Below are 14,796 nucleotides of genomic sequence, written 5' to 3'. Positions count from 1 at the left end.
TTCTTAGCTGATGGGAATGACACTCTCCGGGACAGGTCCTCTGCTATTGTAGCCCATCTGCTTCAAGTTCAACGTGTTTTACATTTTTGCAGATGCTCTTCTGCATTCCTTGGCTGTAACGAGTTGTTATTTGAGTTACTGTTGCCTTCCTATCAGCTTGAAGGAGTCTTTGCCTCTGACCTCTGACATTTGTTACGGGTTCAAAAGTATTGGAGATGGATACAAGAGGAAAACCACAATAACAACACTGGTCCGGCCGGGTTGAGTCAAACGATGATTTTAATGAAACCACAGAACAGTAGTTTTATGAAATCAGGGTATTAGAACGCCCCCTCATGCGTAAAGCAGGTGCGGTACAAACAATGTTGACAACTCTTGACACCACAAAGGAACATTCTCTCCGTCTCGAGGGCAGGCACTGACTCCCACTTATCTCCTGGAGCCAACTGTCCCTTATGAAGACACAACATTGCAGCTACAAGGTTTTTGCAGAGTGTTAGTTGGTCTCTTACCTAACCCTGAACTCACTAACTGTGTGTGTGTGTCCTAACCTTGAACTACACCCTCTTTTACCTCTTAGCTCGTGTGTAATAATCTGAATCAGGTATGTAATATTAAATGAATGTTGTTTAATCAACTGCCACTACTTAAAACTTAATAAAAGATATAACTGAATAAAAGATCACAAAGAATAACATGATATCAGTGTTTTGTAAGCGCGTGCGGCCTTCTATGCTCGAAGTCACTCCCCTCAATAGATCAGCCAGACATCCCGCTGACTGTAGCTTTTAACCCTTACTAACTTGAGCACAACTCTATAACAAGCACAAAACTGCAATGTGTATAAAGATGATCACGGTTACCCCTGCAATGAAAATTCTATGATTATGCTCACACCTGTAAACAGAAGATTAACATGAGGTTATAACAATCACTGTCATCCAAACTTTAATGTCATGTCAATAGCTTCAATAAATGCTTTAATGCAATGCTTATTATATGATTCTGATGCAATGATAAAATAACAGTAAAATATCTCTTCTCACATTGCAAGGCAGAGCAACACGCTGCTGGTCACTGGATATTTTCCCTTTTACAGATCATTCTCTGTAAACCCTGAAGATGGCTGTGGGTGAAAATCCCAGTAGACCAGAAGTTTCTGAAATACTTACACCAGCCTGTCCGTCACCAACAACCACGCCATGTTTAAAGCGACTTGCCTTTCTTACTTCAGTAGACCATCGTGACTATGTCTAGATGACTAAATGCATTTTGTTGCTGACATGTGATTATTAGTGTTTATGAGCAGATTAGCACGTGTACCTAACAAAGTGGCCACTGAATGTAGGACATGTAATTTAGGTAGTTTATCCTATATTCAGATGGAAGCAAGGGTTACAGTTTTTCCTTTAATTTGTCATGCATGTACAGATATTTTAAAAAAAAGACAAACTTGAGATTAAATATATGAACATACACTTGCAACATACATTTGATATGTTTTCTGTATGTTTGCAACTGAATAATAAGGCTTTCATATAAGGGAAATATAGTTCAGTGTATGTTTGGTACAGCTAATACTGACACTGGCTGTATTCTTTCCAAACCGATGTGCCCGGGTTTCTCCTGTTTCCTTGTATTTCTGTGCATGCGTTCATGTAGTTTGGTCTGAGGTTTTTGTGAACTTAAACAGAGAATGTTTTCCACGTTGAAAGCTTTTGTGATTGTGACTTGTTTCTTAGTATTCAGAATAAAGCTGCAGAGTAACCGTGTGTCATTTGAATTATTATTTTGCAGTCACTGTTCTTAGTGACACAGAGATTTAGTAACCTGTTGGGAGAAATCTCAGAATCAGCAAGAATTTGTGGCTCTTTAGATCAAATTACTTCCCAGAAACATGGCCCAGTGGCTAAAACATGAGCACACAGTAGAAGCTTTGTTTTCCCCCCTCTGCTGAGCAACTGTGAGAAAGCGATTGTTTTGAAACCATGGTAGGGCAAACAGGGATTTCCCTCCTCCACCCAGCTGTAGACACGCGGTGCCTTCTTTTCAAGAATACCAAAGAACTTGTTTCCCCTCTCTGAACACGGTATGCAAAACAAGCAGGCGCACAAGCAAATGATCTCTGCCTCACACATGCACATGCACGTTAAAATAACACCCCACCCCACTGTGTCCTGCAGCCAGCTGTTTCTGGTTACACAGTCAGGTCTGCAGTGAAGAGGAGGACCCGGCATGAAGCAGAAGCTAGCGCAGAAGCTGGAGCTGGCTGCCCTTGGCCTCGGCGCCATCGGGTGGCTATGTGCCATTCTGACACGCTGCCTAGCCTTGTGGAAAGTAAGCGGCACCGTGGACAACACCACAGCTACTCTGCCTGCCTACTGGGACGGGGTGTGGTTGGAATGGGATCATTGGGATTTGGCCCACGATGGCAGCCTGCATTGCTCCTTTTACCGGTCTCTCATGTCTCTTTCTGGAAGTTTTCGGACGTGGAGAGCCCTGATTTTGGCAGCCATTGGTGCTGGGGCTTTTGCTTCAGTGATCGCAACAGTGGGGATGGTGTGGTTCCCTCAGCGAGGCCAGATCAAAGTGTTTTCTGGTAGTCTCTTTGTTTTGTCAGGGATCATACTGTTGGTTCCCATAGCTTGGACGTGCCATCACACCAGTCAGCCACTAGAGGGCGCTGTGGGTCTACGAAGGGACTGGGGACCTGCTCTTTACCTTGGATGGATCTCTTTTGGCTTGATGCTTGCCAGTGGGGTGTTTCTTACCACCAGATGCCCAACTGCTCAGAGGCAGGAGGAGCAGACTTCAGACAGCAGGTACCCAAATCTAGAGGAGGAGGCCAGTCACCCACTGAGCAGGATCAACAGGACTACGTTCACACACAGCCAGTACGAACGCAGATCAGAGCCTATCTGAGAGGACTGTGATGCAACATTTAACTGAGCGTGAGGGATTAAACTGGAAAATCAGCAAAAGCTGAAGAAAACTTGTGGCTGCAGGTTAGGTAATGATGCACTGGTTTAAAAGTAATGAACACAGCACTGGAAAGTCATGTATCATGGGGCTAGTTTTACTGATAAGGATGTGGGCACGACTTTAACTTTGCATGTTGCTTTGCAGTGTTTTCACCTCCAGTGAAGATAGCAAACTGTTCATAATGCAGTACTGTTATACAGTTCAAATTACTTTCAAGTGATACTTTTGGGTGTCTGTTGAATTACTTGATGAAATTACCAATTCTGACAGATAATAATGATCCCAAAACTTATTGCACAAATACATTTTACTGTGTAAATAAAGCAATACAACTTTACATGGACTGAACTGTGGGAGACAGTTAAACACTGAACTAAAGCACTGCAAATTATTTAGAAAAATGTTTTAATAAAGTTGTTTGACTTTTTCTCTTTTAACTAGTTATGCCACTGAGCAGTAGAAGAGGTGTGAGGGGCATTTAAAAATCATATAACCATCAGTTTTTCAGTCTTTTGAAAATATTTGATGGAAATAAAGCCAGAGTCTCTGAATAGATGAATATTTGTGGCCCAGTGGGGAATAAAACCACAAACGTACTCGTCCTCCTCACACAATAAGCAGCGGGAAACAAACATCAATTACAGTCTTCTAGAAGAACGCCAGCATCTGGATATCACTGCACGGATTAAAGTCTACCAGCACCACATCAGGCACTACAACCTCACCCAGCATCACCCAGCAGGAGTGCATACGAGAGCTCACACGTGTGACGCTGCTGGACAGGACAAAGTCTGCGTTATATCAGATTAAGCCGATGTGCCAAAAGCACAGATTATAATCCAACAAGCAGAAGTGAACCGTTTCCTGTGTGTGCTGCATGTGAGAAAGGAAAACTGTGGAAAATATCCTCATTCTGAATTTGACATTCTCTGATGTTCATGTGTGAAAGAGGCTCTGATTTCTCAGCTGTATTTCTCGTTTGATTTCTGATGAAAAAAACAATAACATTTGCATCACTCTTTGGGCTGCACCTCACTTTTAATTTATAGTTTCTTCTACTAATGATATTTACAAATGCTGTATTGTCACTTTTCTGAACACCTTTAAGATAAACAGGATATTCCATGGAATTCTGTACATTACTTTTTTCTTAAAGAATAAAACGGAGGTGAATTTGTCATTACCCTGTGCTGGTTTACTATCCATCCTCTTAATTGCTTTACCAATTCTGGGTCTTGGGGGCCTGGAGCCCCTCCCCGCTGTAATTAGGTAAAAGGCAATAGGAACCCCGTTGCTGTGAGGAGACAGTGCGAACCACTGCACCACTGTGCTGCCTCTGCAAAACAGCGTATATGAGAAAAATCCCCCAAGAGATAATATTTTGTATAGTGTTTATTGCAGACCAAACTTATTATAATAAAATAGAATTTACCAGGTTAAAGAAATTATCCACAGATAATAGGATGGGTTACTGAGCACGACTACATGGCACACGACTTTGTGTAGATGTTCTGCTAAATTAGTAATCGTCTTAAAAAAAGTGAATAAATAAAAGAGAAAACATGAGAAATAACCACCGACTTTAAAGTTCAGGCATAAATTCTGATACCTGCTTTCAAAATATATTCCACTCAGCAAATCATAACTTCTTTCAGTCAAATTAATCCTTACAGGGTGAAAGTGGCTGAAATTGTGATATATCAGACCATAAACATTGATTTTTTCATGAGTTTGCAGTCTGTGTGCACTAATGAAGCGTGTTAGTGTGGATAAGGTGCAGAGTCCTGACAGGCAGGGTTACTATAGTTTCTCATCTCCCTCCTCCACATCCTTGAGACTGAGAACCTCCAGAGAGCCTCGGCCTCTAGTCTCACAGCGGATCAGCTCATCGATCTCCCTGAAGCAGCCGGGATCCACCAGACATACCTGACAGACGCACACGTGAGAAAAATCACGAGTAATAAAGGGATAATAATATTGACCTTACATTATAATATGGTAAGAGACAAAATTTCAGTTAAAAAAAAAACACAAAGCTGATCTGCAGAGCTTCATGTAATTGTTTATATTATTGAATGAAAGTAGAGATTATTCAGTCACAACCACAAATATCATTAAACGCCGCTCACCATTTCCAGCTCCTCATCAAAATCCTCACTCTCCACGACCTGCAGGAGCGGTTTCAGCTTCTCCTTCAGCCTCTTGGCCTCTTTGGCTGGCAGCACCAACCGCAGCCTCATGTGGGCTCTCTGGATCTCCATGCTCTCCTTCAGCTGCCGAATCACCTCCAGGGCCTGAAAACAACAGCACACATCTGTTTATCAGGGACGTTTAAATAACAGTATCATCATTCACTGCAGAGAAGGCCTGAAATACACAGATTACAACTGCAACAACTTCCACACCGACAAACTGAAGTCAGAGGGGCAGAGTATGTGTGACCACCGAGCTTCAAACATTTAGTTGTTCTTTGTTTACTTGTCACCGGCAAAAGACTTTGAATTCACTCTCATCTATTTATTTGTTTTAGACACAAAACTCAAGCTACTGAAAAAATATGAAGGTTCCTGGCTTGAACTTTCTAGTGGGGTCTGCTTGTTCTTCCTGTATCTGTGTGGGTTCTCTCTAAGTGCTCCAGATTCATCTCATAGTCTTTGGACTATCAGAGGAACTGGTGATTCAAAATTGGCAGTAGGTGGATGTGAGAGCCTGAGGTTGTCTCTGTGTTAGTCTGGATGGCCTCATGCCCTAGTGCTATGGGGTAGATGCCAGCCACCTCTCTCAAGACCTTTATATATAACCAGTTTTAAAGAAAATGGATGGATGAATTAGATTTTTTTTAAAATATATTTAACATTATTTTTAATGACTTTACAGGAAAATACACCCATTCGAGCACTATTTTCCATCTGAAGTTGCTGTTGGATCCATGCTAAGCCTCCAGTTCCTCCTGGGAGATCCTGAGGTGCTCTCAGGCCAGATAACAAACTTAAGCTCTGCAGCAGGTTCTGCGTCCACCACAGGGTTTCCAACCAGCTGGACATACCCAGAAAACCTCCAAATAGAGGTGCCCAAACCACTTAAACTGGCTCTTTTGACATGAATAAGCAGCACCTCTACTCTGAGCTCTCCAGATATCTGCTTAAAGGGATTTGAGCGCTCAGGTAAAGTAGAAAGATGCTAAATAAGAACCAGTCCATTTACCATCTACGCCCTGACTCCAACTCTGACTCTAAGAATTACTAATACATAAAAAAAATTTATTGTATATGTATTGGAAAACATTTATTAATTAAGGATCAGCTGAGTATAGTCAGTATTATTCTGCCTACCAGTATGATTATTTATTAATTTTGTCATGTATATCGTTTCCAAATATCTGCGATGTCCTTGATTACTATCAGTATCTGGCAGTAATACCTGCCATGTATAGAAAACACAGCTGGGACAGACGGCAGCCTCTCCTCAAGCCCGAGATGGATATAAAGAACATGGATGGAAAACAAGGCACCCTGCTGTGTTTCAACACAAGAAAGGGAAACACGTTGTATCCTCCTCACCTGCTGCTTTGTGCTCTTGTTGGGCTTGACAGAGTAGTGGATGTCCTTCATGGCCCGCTCAATCAGACTGACTGTGTATGGCCTCTTGGTTTCGGGGTTGACGCACTTCTCTGCCACAATAGTAGCTATATCCCGGAACATGGTCTCCAGCTGACTCTGCCTCTCTTTGTCTGACACCTGGAGCTCACCTTTGGCCAAGATCTTCAGGAGAAAAAACAAAACAAACAAGCCCACATAGAGTAAATGGCATGGCTTATACTTACAATGTGTACTCATGGGGATGTTTGATACCTGTTTACAGATTTCTGTAAGGTCATCAGTCCCAAAAGCTTTGGTCAAGTCATCCTTCTTCGCCACCTGGCCTTTGGAAACATTGACGAAAACAGAGTGCGTCTGCAAAACCTCGTCCAGGTCCTTTTCTCTGCAATGAAAACATGACTTTTTTGGAGCATTTTTAGCTGATTTAGCCTGTAACGACCATCGAGAGGATTTAAAGTGACAGAGAAATGAATTTAATACTGATGATAATCAAAGTTTCCTCTAGCAACAACGAAGTAAAACAGCAGTCAGGCACAGGAGGCGTTAACATCTCCTGGTACTCACGCTCCTGATCTCCAGCTCATAACTTTGTTCTTGTAACAGGCGATTTCAAATCGCTTCCCGCCTTTCTTCATCCTCACCACCGCTACATTGGTCAGCCGGATTTGATTCGTTGGCGTAAATATCGACATATTTACGATTACCACAAACAATTGCGAAGCAAGCACCGCTGATAAGAAACGTACGCTGTCACAACACCACCCGTATTCTCCGAGTGTACCCTAAATGGCTGTTCGGTGTGAAACTATGACTTCGAACATCAGTTCCGAGTCAGTTTTGTTTCCTTTTTTGTTATTCGTTTAATAAGTAAAATAAATACATATATGCATAAATAAATACATATTTATGAAATGTAACTTTTCAAACTGTCATCATTTTCGAAATAAAATGCCATATAAATCGGGCACTGTTAGATTAATGGTTGCAGAGTTATGAGATAACATCAGATTTAATGTCTGACAGCACAATCTATTATTATTTATAATTATTAACAGCGTTAAGTATTAAAAAACTACGTGTAAGTCTTATTTTGAAACGAATAATCGGAAGTGCTGAATGCCACTGTCATGCCTCCACTAATGCTAGTTTGACGAATTTAAGTGTGCAGTTTGCCGCTGTGACCACTGGAGGGCAGAAAATATACACTGTGTCCGTTTGAATTTAAAGCCACCTGCAGTTCTTTCCTCCTACATTATCATACTTTTTCTCTGTACGTTAGTGATTGCGCCTAATAATAGTTGTCATATTATCACGGAAGTTAACACAATTACCAGAAAACAGCTTACAGCTTTTCTCAATCTTCAGTTTTGTAATTAATTTGAACATTAGCATATTTTAATAGGTCTATTGCAGTTCCTCTATATGACCACAAGAGGGCGACCTACAAAAACGACGGAGAAGCTAGGGGTGCTATATGTAACCGAGCTAGCTTGCCAGAAAGCTCAAGTGCAGTTATTTGTTTAATTTCAATTGACATTGCATTAATTTTAATGTCCGAATGCCCTCATCTGGCGTCAGTTTACAAGATTTTAAAAGGAATTAAAATAAAAATGACAAGTTAAAAATCCTTCTGGAAACAACAACAGAAATCAAAACAGACATAGTGTAATACAACCACTTCCGCTATAGACTTTCAAAATAAAGCATACCCAGTCCTATAGGTATAGGTATGAATGAGTGAAATATTCAAAATTAAATCCAAGAAGATCCTTTTTTTCGTTTAATTTAACTTCAGTTGCTTTTTGTCTGACTGTCCATAAGTAAACGAACTCAAACCGTTGGAAGATCCGAACTCAATTTCCCAGCATTCCTGTCGGCAATATGGTTGCGCACAGTTTCAGGCGCTGAGGACTGTGTGCTTTAAAGTTGTTACTATTTGCAGCAATGCCAACTTTAATCGTATTTATATTGCTCTTGGCCTCCAGCGTGTCTGCCTCGGATTCAAAAGGTGAGTTTATTTAAATATTTAAATCAACTGAAAACTCTCTTCAAGCTGTGTTTTGGCTAAAGGAGGGTAGCATTACTAGTTAGCATGCGTTGCTCGCCAGTCCCCCGCCTTTTATTTTCGCAGCTAGTTTCAGGTTGGGATTTAATTGTATTTTGTTGTTGCATGCGGTCAATGGTGGTTTGGCAGAAACGTATATGGTGTGGCTGTTTTCTTCATCATAGCAGCTCAGGATCTGAGGACTCAGTTTGATGTGTTTTCTCCCTCCAGTCTCTCAGGATGCCCGCAGTCCCACTGAGAGCTATTTCATGTGGTTATGGCACAGCAGGTTGTACCTGTACTCAGCTGCTGCGCTCGTTTTTGGCCTCTGGTTCTTACTGAAGAAGGTGAGGCACTTACTCATACCTTACTCTAATTTCTGTCTGTGTGTTTTAGTCTCTCTAAACGGTCTCTGCAGTGCTTCTTAAGGTCTCGCTGTCTTGACCTGAAGCCTATCCATTTATCTCTGCACTGATCTGCTTTCAGAAAAGTGTTTCTAAAGATTCCAGCAAAGAGGAGAATGACAAAGCCGACAAAGCTCCAAAGAAGAACGACAGAGAGACCAAGGAGGTTCATGTGTCAGGAGTCAAAATCTTCTATGGCTCACAAACCGGGACAGCAAAGGTACAAAAGTTGTTTCCTGCAAATATAAAGTGACCAGATGAGAGCAGAGAAAATATGAGACACAGAGGAAGCCACTGATCAGAAACCTCCTGTTGGTTTTCCAGCCTGTCTCTTTTGTCAGAGCGTGCCACTGTGTTGTATTCTAGCTCTGTAGACAGGCATAAGCAAAGCATGCAAACCCCATTACCCTTTTAAAAATAAAACAGAATAGTAATAATAGTAATTATAATTACTCTACAGACCATTAACAACCTGAATCACTACACTGATTAACAGTTTCTGTAGTGAGGCTCCTGTGTAACTTTCACAGTCTGCAATAACAATTCATTACTCTTGTGCATATTTTTACTGTAGCTTGGTAAAGTTACTGCGTTGTAATGCATCAGTAGCACTCCTCATCTCACAAAGCACGGTGATAGTAAAGCTTTCTGTTGCATACAGCAATGCTAAGTCAATAATATTTTTGAAAAGTACCAGCACATGGTAATTTATACTCTCCATGTGTTCAGGGCTTTGCGAACGAGCTGTCAGAGGAGGTGAAGGCTTTGGGTTTACCAGCCGAGGTGATTGATATGAAGGACTACGATCCAGATGATCAACTTGCTGATGAGGTAAGCCAACCAAAAGCAGAAGATGCTTTTCAGTTTCATATTAGACTGCTTTATACTGTAAGGTAGAGACCCTGTACTGTTACACCCTGTGAGCAAAACACTTTGTGGACCCTTTCACAGTCTCAGGGACATGCTAGGTGTCTGCCAAGTCTGGTTGGGGAGTAAGGGGAAAGTATAGACAGAGAAGGTTAGCACAGAGATGACAAACAACACACAAGTGACACAGTTGGCTGGTTGGTGGACCAGTGAAGCCAGACAGGGACCATGCATCTTGGGAACCATGGACACCACTGAAGGGAGAAGGCACAAGGTTAATGGGATGCAATGTTGATATGTAAGTGCATATGGAGGGAAAGTGACCAGAGACTAGTTGCACAACAAAACACCAGAGGTCCAGAGCCACTAGCAGCATAACTGAGGGTGGTTCAAGGGCATATGGGCCAAGCCAAATATTTAATTCTACTATTTAGTATTTAGTAATACTTGTCTAATAGTTTATCTTAAAATGAAAGTTTGCAGGCTAATATGTAAAGGAAGATGGTGTCTACACCCCAAACCCAAACTTGGAGCTGGTTCCACAGATCCTCTAAGGAGACCTGGCAAACTGTCACTGGCAGTATCACCCCTACCTGTGGCATCATAGAGAATAAATGAAAAATTAATGCAACTCTCAAATGTGCACTCTGTAAGCAATTAAATGCTGTTTACAGGATGCTCAGAAGCAGCTCTAATTAAATCTCTAAAATGTAACTGTGAGCTCATAAGACCTGCCCGTGTGTTCTTCCAGGGAAGATTAGAACAGATTTAACCAAAGGAAAATAAAAATCGTAACTCTTATTTTGAAAGCTCGACAGCAAACACTGCCGTGATAAGCCTCGAGTTCTATTACTGCCAGCTCAGCTTATGCTTCATTTCGGCTTGATCCTTCAAACGGCCGGTGCAGAGAGCAAACATGTTACACTAATCCTGCTCATCTGCAGCAAGATGGATTGTTTTCATCAGTGTTCCCTCTGTGCTGCATTTCGAGATGAATGGGAGATTGGTTGGCTGGTTGACAGCAGAAAAAGGAAAATAACTATGTATTCAAAGGGACAGTGATACAGTTTTCAGTGACAGAAAAGCTCTACGTGAAATGTGTCTGCAGACATCTCTCCTTCAGTGCAACTGATTTACTGGTCAGGCATCAGTGAAGAAGGAACCTTTTTGTTTGGCACATTTAACCCTGTTTGATACAAGAAAAGAGACTCAATTTTAAGTTTCTTTGCTGAAGGAAATTTGCATTGAGTTTTGGACTTGGAGAAGACTCTGCTGAACTGTGAGACTGCAGCGTCACTGTGTTTGGTGTCTGTGTCAGATGTTAATTTCATCCACTGTTTAGCGAGCTTCAAAATCACCGTGCAACACACAAAAAAAGCAAAAACTCCCCATTTACTGAGAATTTTCTATTTCTTCTTATCAGAAGAAGAAATAGAACAGAGCCATCAGACAAGGTGTTAATGTGAGTTTTGTACCCGCTGAGGGTTGCTATTAACCTTGATACACCTCTGATGATCGTCTCCTCCACCTGAGCAGTGGGGGGAAAAATATGACAAGGCCGAAACTGCATATGAGGCGCTTTAGTTCAGTTTAAATATGCTAGCTTGTTTATGATTTATGTATAATCAGCACCACATCACCAGGTAACACAATTATGGTTGTGCTGGAACCAGTCCCTTCTGTCATAGGGTGAGAAGCGGGGTACATCCTGGAGAGGAGGGAGGAAGCCGGAGTGCCTGGAGTACCATGTACCTTTTTGGATACTCCAGCTTCCATCTACCTGTCCAGGGTGTACTCTGCCTTTTGTTTATAGATACCTCCCCAACTGTAACCCTGAGTTACATAAACGGAAGAAAATAGATGACTGTATTATTTATGGATGTGAGCTAATGTTGGTTCAGTAACAAAAACCATCCACCATCCATTTTCCACTGCTTCTCCAGCAGCGGTCTAACCAGAGTTGCTCAGACTTCCCTGTCTCTGGCGTCTCCCTTCCACCGGATGCAGATACATTCCCAAGCCGGCCGGGAAACATAACATCTTCACGGTTGGCTCTGCTTCTTCTGGCTCTGCCCTGGGGTTTGCTTCCATTTGGACATGCTGAAAACACCTCACCTAGGAATGCCTATACCACTTCAACTGGCTTCTTTTAATGCATCTGCTGCTGCTTAGTTTGTAGCCACAGGCGAGAGTAGGATGTTAGTAACTGCTTAATTAATTAGGACTACCTGGTACATAATTATGTGTCAGCAGTACATCCAGTTAGTGTCCAGTGTTAGTGTATTAACATCTCACTGCATTTTGTCTCTAGTTAGTTTACTGAGTCCCAAAGACAAGTGTTTCCATATTTGGACCAAAAAAAGCCTTGAATGAAGAAACACTAAGCTTTTTTCCTCCTGTTTAACTCTTTCCTATGTGCTGTGTTTACCTTTCCCTTTAGTGCATCAGTAAGTCGGTGTGCGTGTTTCTTGTGGCGACTTACACTGACGGACAGCCCACAGAAAATGCTGAGTGGTTCTGCAAGTGGCTCGAAGAGGCATCCACTGACTTCAGATATGGGAAGACCTACTTGAAAGGGCTCAGATATGCAGTGTTTGGCCTTGGAAACTCTGTCTATGTTGGCCATTACAACACGGTACGAAAAGGTTTCCAGAAAATGAGAAGAATGACACTGGTTGATAATATTCTTTGCAGTCAGCTATTCAGAGGATATCTAAAGCTTCAAGGCTGTAGCTCAGCAGTTTATTAAGCCTGAATCACTTCATTGCTTTCAGTAATTACTAAGAATTCAACCTGCTTTTTTCTTACAGGTGTGTAAAAATGTGGACAAGTGGCTGTGGATGCTGAGTGGCAGACGAATCATGACCAGGGGAGAAGGCGACTGTAATGTGGTGAAGAGTCTTAATGGCAGCATCCAGGCAGACTTCCTGGCCTGGAAGGTCAAGTTCCTGAACCGCTTAAAGACTCTGGCAAAGGGCGAGAAAAAGAACTGCAGTGGGAAGTGTAAGACTGAGGGCTCCTGTAAGAACAAGAGGAAAGAGCGACAGGAAGAAGAGAAGAAGACCTCTCCACAGAATAACAGCTCTGAGGTAAGGGCAGGAAAGTTGTTTTTTAATGGTGGGTTTTTATTAAAGTCTTGATCAAAATATTCAACTATTCACATTTTTGGGATCCAGATATTTGCTTTTAAATATGTTTGAGCCTGTACCGTCTCAGCTTGGCAGCCTGACACGCCTCTCACTTCCAGCTGTCATTATCACGCATCAGTTCACTTCATTATTGCCAACTTGGAAACTTTGTTTCAAGGTTTAGCAACTTTTCATACAACATTTTCTCAGAAAAAACAGCTAGTGAAAAGCTTGGAGCAGTGTTTAATTGCAATTGGACGTCTCTTCCTGTTCTTTTGAAGGGAACCAGCACCCAGACAGAGAAAAGGAGACATCCTCTTGCTTCTGTCATTCTCTCCGCGTGATTGTTTTAAGATAGTATATCTTAATATTATTATCTATAACAGTATTTCAAACGCCCCTTTTGCCCCTGCTGATGCCCAAAGCTGTGAATACTTCATGTTAATTATCACCCAGTCTGTTCTTTTGTGGGTGAAGGCTGGCCTTGTGCTTAAAATGACTAGCTGATAAGCCATTTAGTTTCTGAACATTCATTCGGCTGTTCTTCATTTTTTCAGCAAACGTCTACCTGCTGTGTGACAGACAGAAAAAATATTTATTGGTCTACACCACTTGTCCAGGATTTGGTAGCTTGTCTCTATTTTTATGTAATTTTGAAAGCAAGCTTCTGAGTGAAACAATGCTGATTTCTCTGGCTTCTGACTGAGATTATATACTATAGTCAGAATATAAAATATAGACATGGGTTCTGCTTTTAAAAATGTCCAAGTGGTTTCTAAAGGCCAGCAAGAGGTGATTCACGTCTTATTGAATACTTAATGAAATCATTATGTTTACATTTAGAGTAAGAAATGGGGATAAATCCAGGGTAAGCTTTCAGGTGGGCCTAGCATGTGATTTATAAGCCACTGCTGTACATGCGCCACAACTGTCCTCGATGTCTCAGTGATATCGATCTCTCTCTCTCTCTCTCTCTCCAAAAGGCTATGATGGACACCCAAAATGCTTAAAAAAAAAAGAGTGTGAAAAGAGTTCACAAATTCATGGGTGACATCAGGGTGCCTCTGTCATCTTTTATAGACAGCCTGCGAATAAAACTAAAAACACCCACATAAAGATGTTAACTATCATCAGAACAGCCTTGTGGATATGGTACCACATGTTGTAATATTATTTCCTCACTATTTGACTCCAGGCTTGTCCCACTGAGTCTAAATATAAATGAAGCAGGTAAAGAGAACTGGAGAAAGAAAGATAGAGAAAGCATCCAGCTTACATCTAGTTGGAGAATTGTCCTTTGGGTTAGGATAATGTAATATGACATTACACGGGCACTTTAGAAATCCAAGCAGGAGTCTGAAACAGACTGGCCAGGCTAATGGCTTCATGTTGCACTCTTCCAACAATGTGATTAAAATCAGATCAGACGCCTGAATTTCTCAGGAGTATTATTCTTGGCTTATTAGGTCCTTATTTAGTAGCAGCAATGTGCACTTTCAGGTGCAGCGTGGCATTATTTAATGTTCTGCATGAAAATTGTTGTATTTCACTTAACACCAGTCCATCATGTGAAAATATGAAAATAGCACTTTTTTTTTTTCCCCCACCGCTCTCTGAAATTACACATTTCACAAGTACAAAAAGACATTTTATGTACACACACACGCACACAGTCTTCATATGCATCACAGCACACACAGATGATCAGTTGTCATGGTAGCGGGGACCTCAGAGCCAACTCTAGCTGAGACTTCCTCCCCTCTGTCTGCAAC

At 41.6% G+C, this 14,796-nt stretch overlaps 3 protein-coding genes across 3 annotated transcripts in view; 2 read left to right on the top strand and 1 right to left on the bottom strand.

Moving 5' to 3' along the window:
- Window positions 1-262: 262 nt before the first annotated feature.
- LOC116320392 (claudin-4-like) lies at window positions 263-4,162 on the top strand. Its single transcript, XM_031739995.2, has one exon. It carries the CDS (start codon window positions 2,236-2,238, stop codon window positions 2,920-2,922), a length of 687 nt encoding a protein of 228 aa, XP_031595855.1. The 5' UTR covers window positions 263-2,235; the 3' UTR covers window positions 2,923-4,162.
- Window positions 4,163-4,356: 194 nt separating this feature from the next.
- On the bottom strand, window positions 4,357-7,375 carry sbds (SBDS ribosome maturation factor). Its single transcript, XM_031739979.2, has 5 exons — window positions 7,146-7,375; window positions 6,834-6,963; window positions 6,543-6,743; window positions 5,112-5,276; window positions 4,357-4,908 (listed from the first exon to the last, which is right to left on the bottom strand). Exons 1-5 carry the CDS (start codon window positions 7,271-7,273, stop codon window positions 4,783-4,785), a joined length of 750 nt encoding a protein of 249 aa, XP_031595839.1. The 5' UTR covers window positions 7,274-7,375; the 3' UTR covers window positions 4,357-4,782.
- A 1,005-nt stretch (window positions 7,376-8,380) lies between these two features.
- Window positions 8,381-14,796, top strand: part of tyw1 (tRNA-yW synthesizing protein 1 homolog (S. cerevisiae)) — a 57,536-nt gene continuing 51,120 nt past the window's right edge. Inside the window, exons 1-6 of the mRNA XM_031739956.2 lie at window positions 8,381-8,589; window positions 8,857-8,972; window positions 9,112-9,249; window positions 9,759-9,860; window positions 12,337-12,531; window positions 12,707-12,985. Of these exons, the coding sequence (XP_031595816.2) occupies window positions 8,526-8,589; window positions 8,857-8,972; window positions 9,112-9,249; window positions 9,759-9,860; window positions 12,337-12,531; window positions 12,707-12,985 (894 nt within the window). The 5' untranslated portion in view covers window positions 8,381-8,525. The remainder of the gene's footprint in view (window positions 8,590-8,856; window positions 8,973-9,111; window positions 9,250-9,758; window positions 9,861-12,336; window positions 12,532-12,706; window positions 12,986-14,796) is intronic.

This window comes from Oreochromis aureus, linkage group 14, assembly GCF_013358895.1.
Source record: "Oreochromis aureus strain Israel breed Guangdong linkage group 14, ZZ_aureus, whole genome shotgun sequence".
Lineage (NCBI taxonomy): Eukaryota > Metazoa > Chordata > Actinopteri > Cichliformes > Cichlidae > Oreochromis > Oreochromis aureus.
This window is presented reverse-complemented; position numbering and strand designations above follow the sequence as displayed.

Bases quoted from the DNA above. Each gene is read 5' to 3' on its own strand.
- LOC116320392 (XM_031739995.2), top strand. From the start codon at position 2,236: ATGAAGCAGAAGCTAGCGCAGAAGCTGGAGCTGGCTGCCCTTGGCCTC.
- sbds (XM_031739979.2), bottom strand. From the start codon at position 7,273: ATGTCGATATTTACGCCAACGAATCAAATCCGGCTGACCAATGTAGCG. The intron at 6,964-7,145 runs GTGAGTACCAGG...TTTTCATTGCAG, and splicing joins ATGAGCTGGAGATCAGGAGC to AGAAAAGGACCTGGACGAGG. The intron at 6,744-6,833 runs GTATCAAACATC...TTTCTCCTGAAG, and splicing joins TTACAGAAATCTGTAAACAG to ATCTTGGCCAAAGGTGAGCT.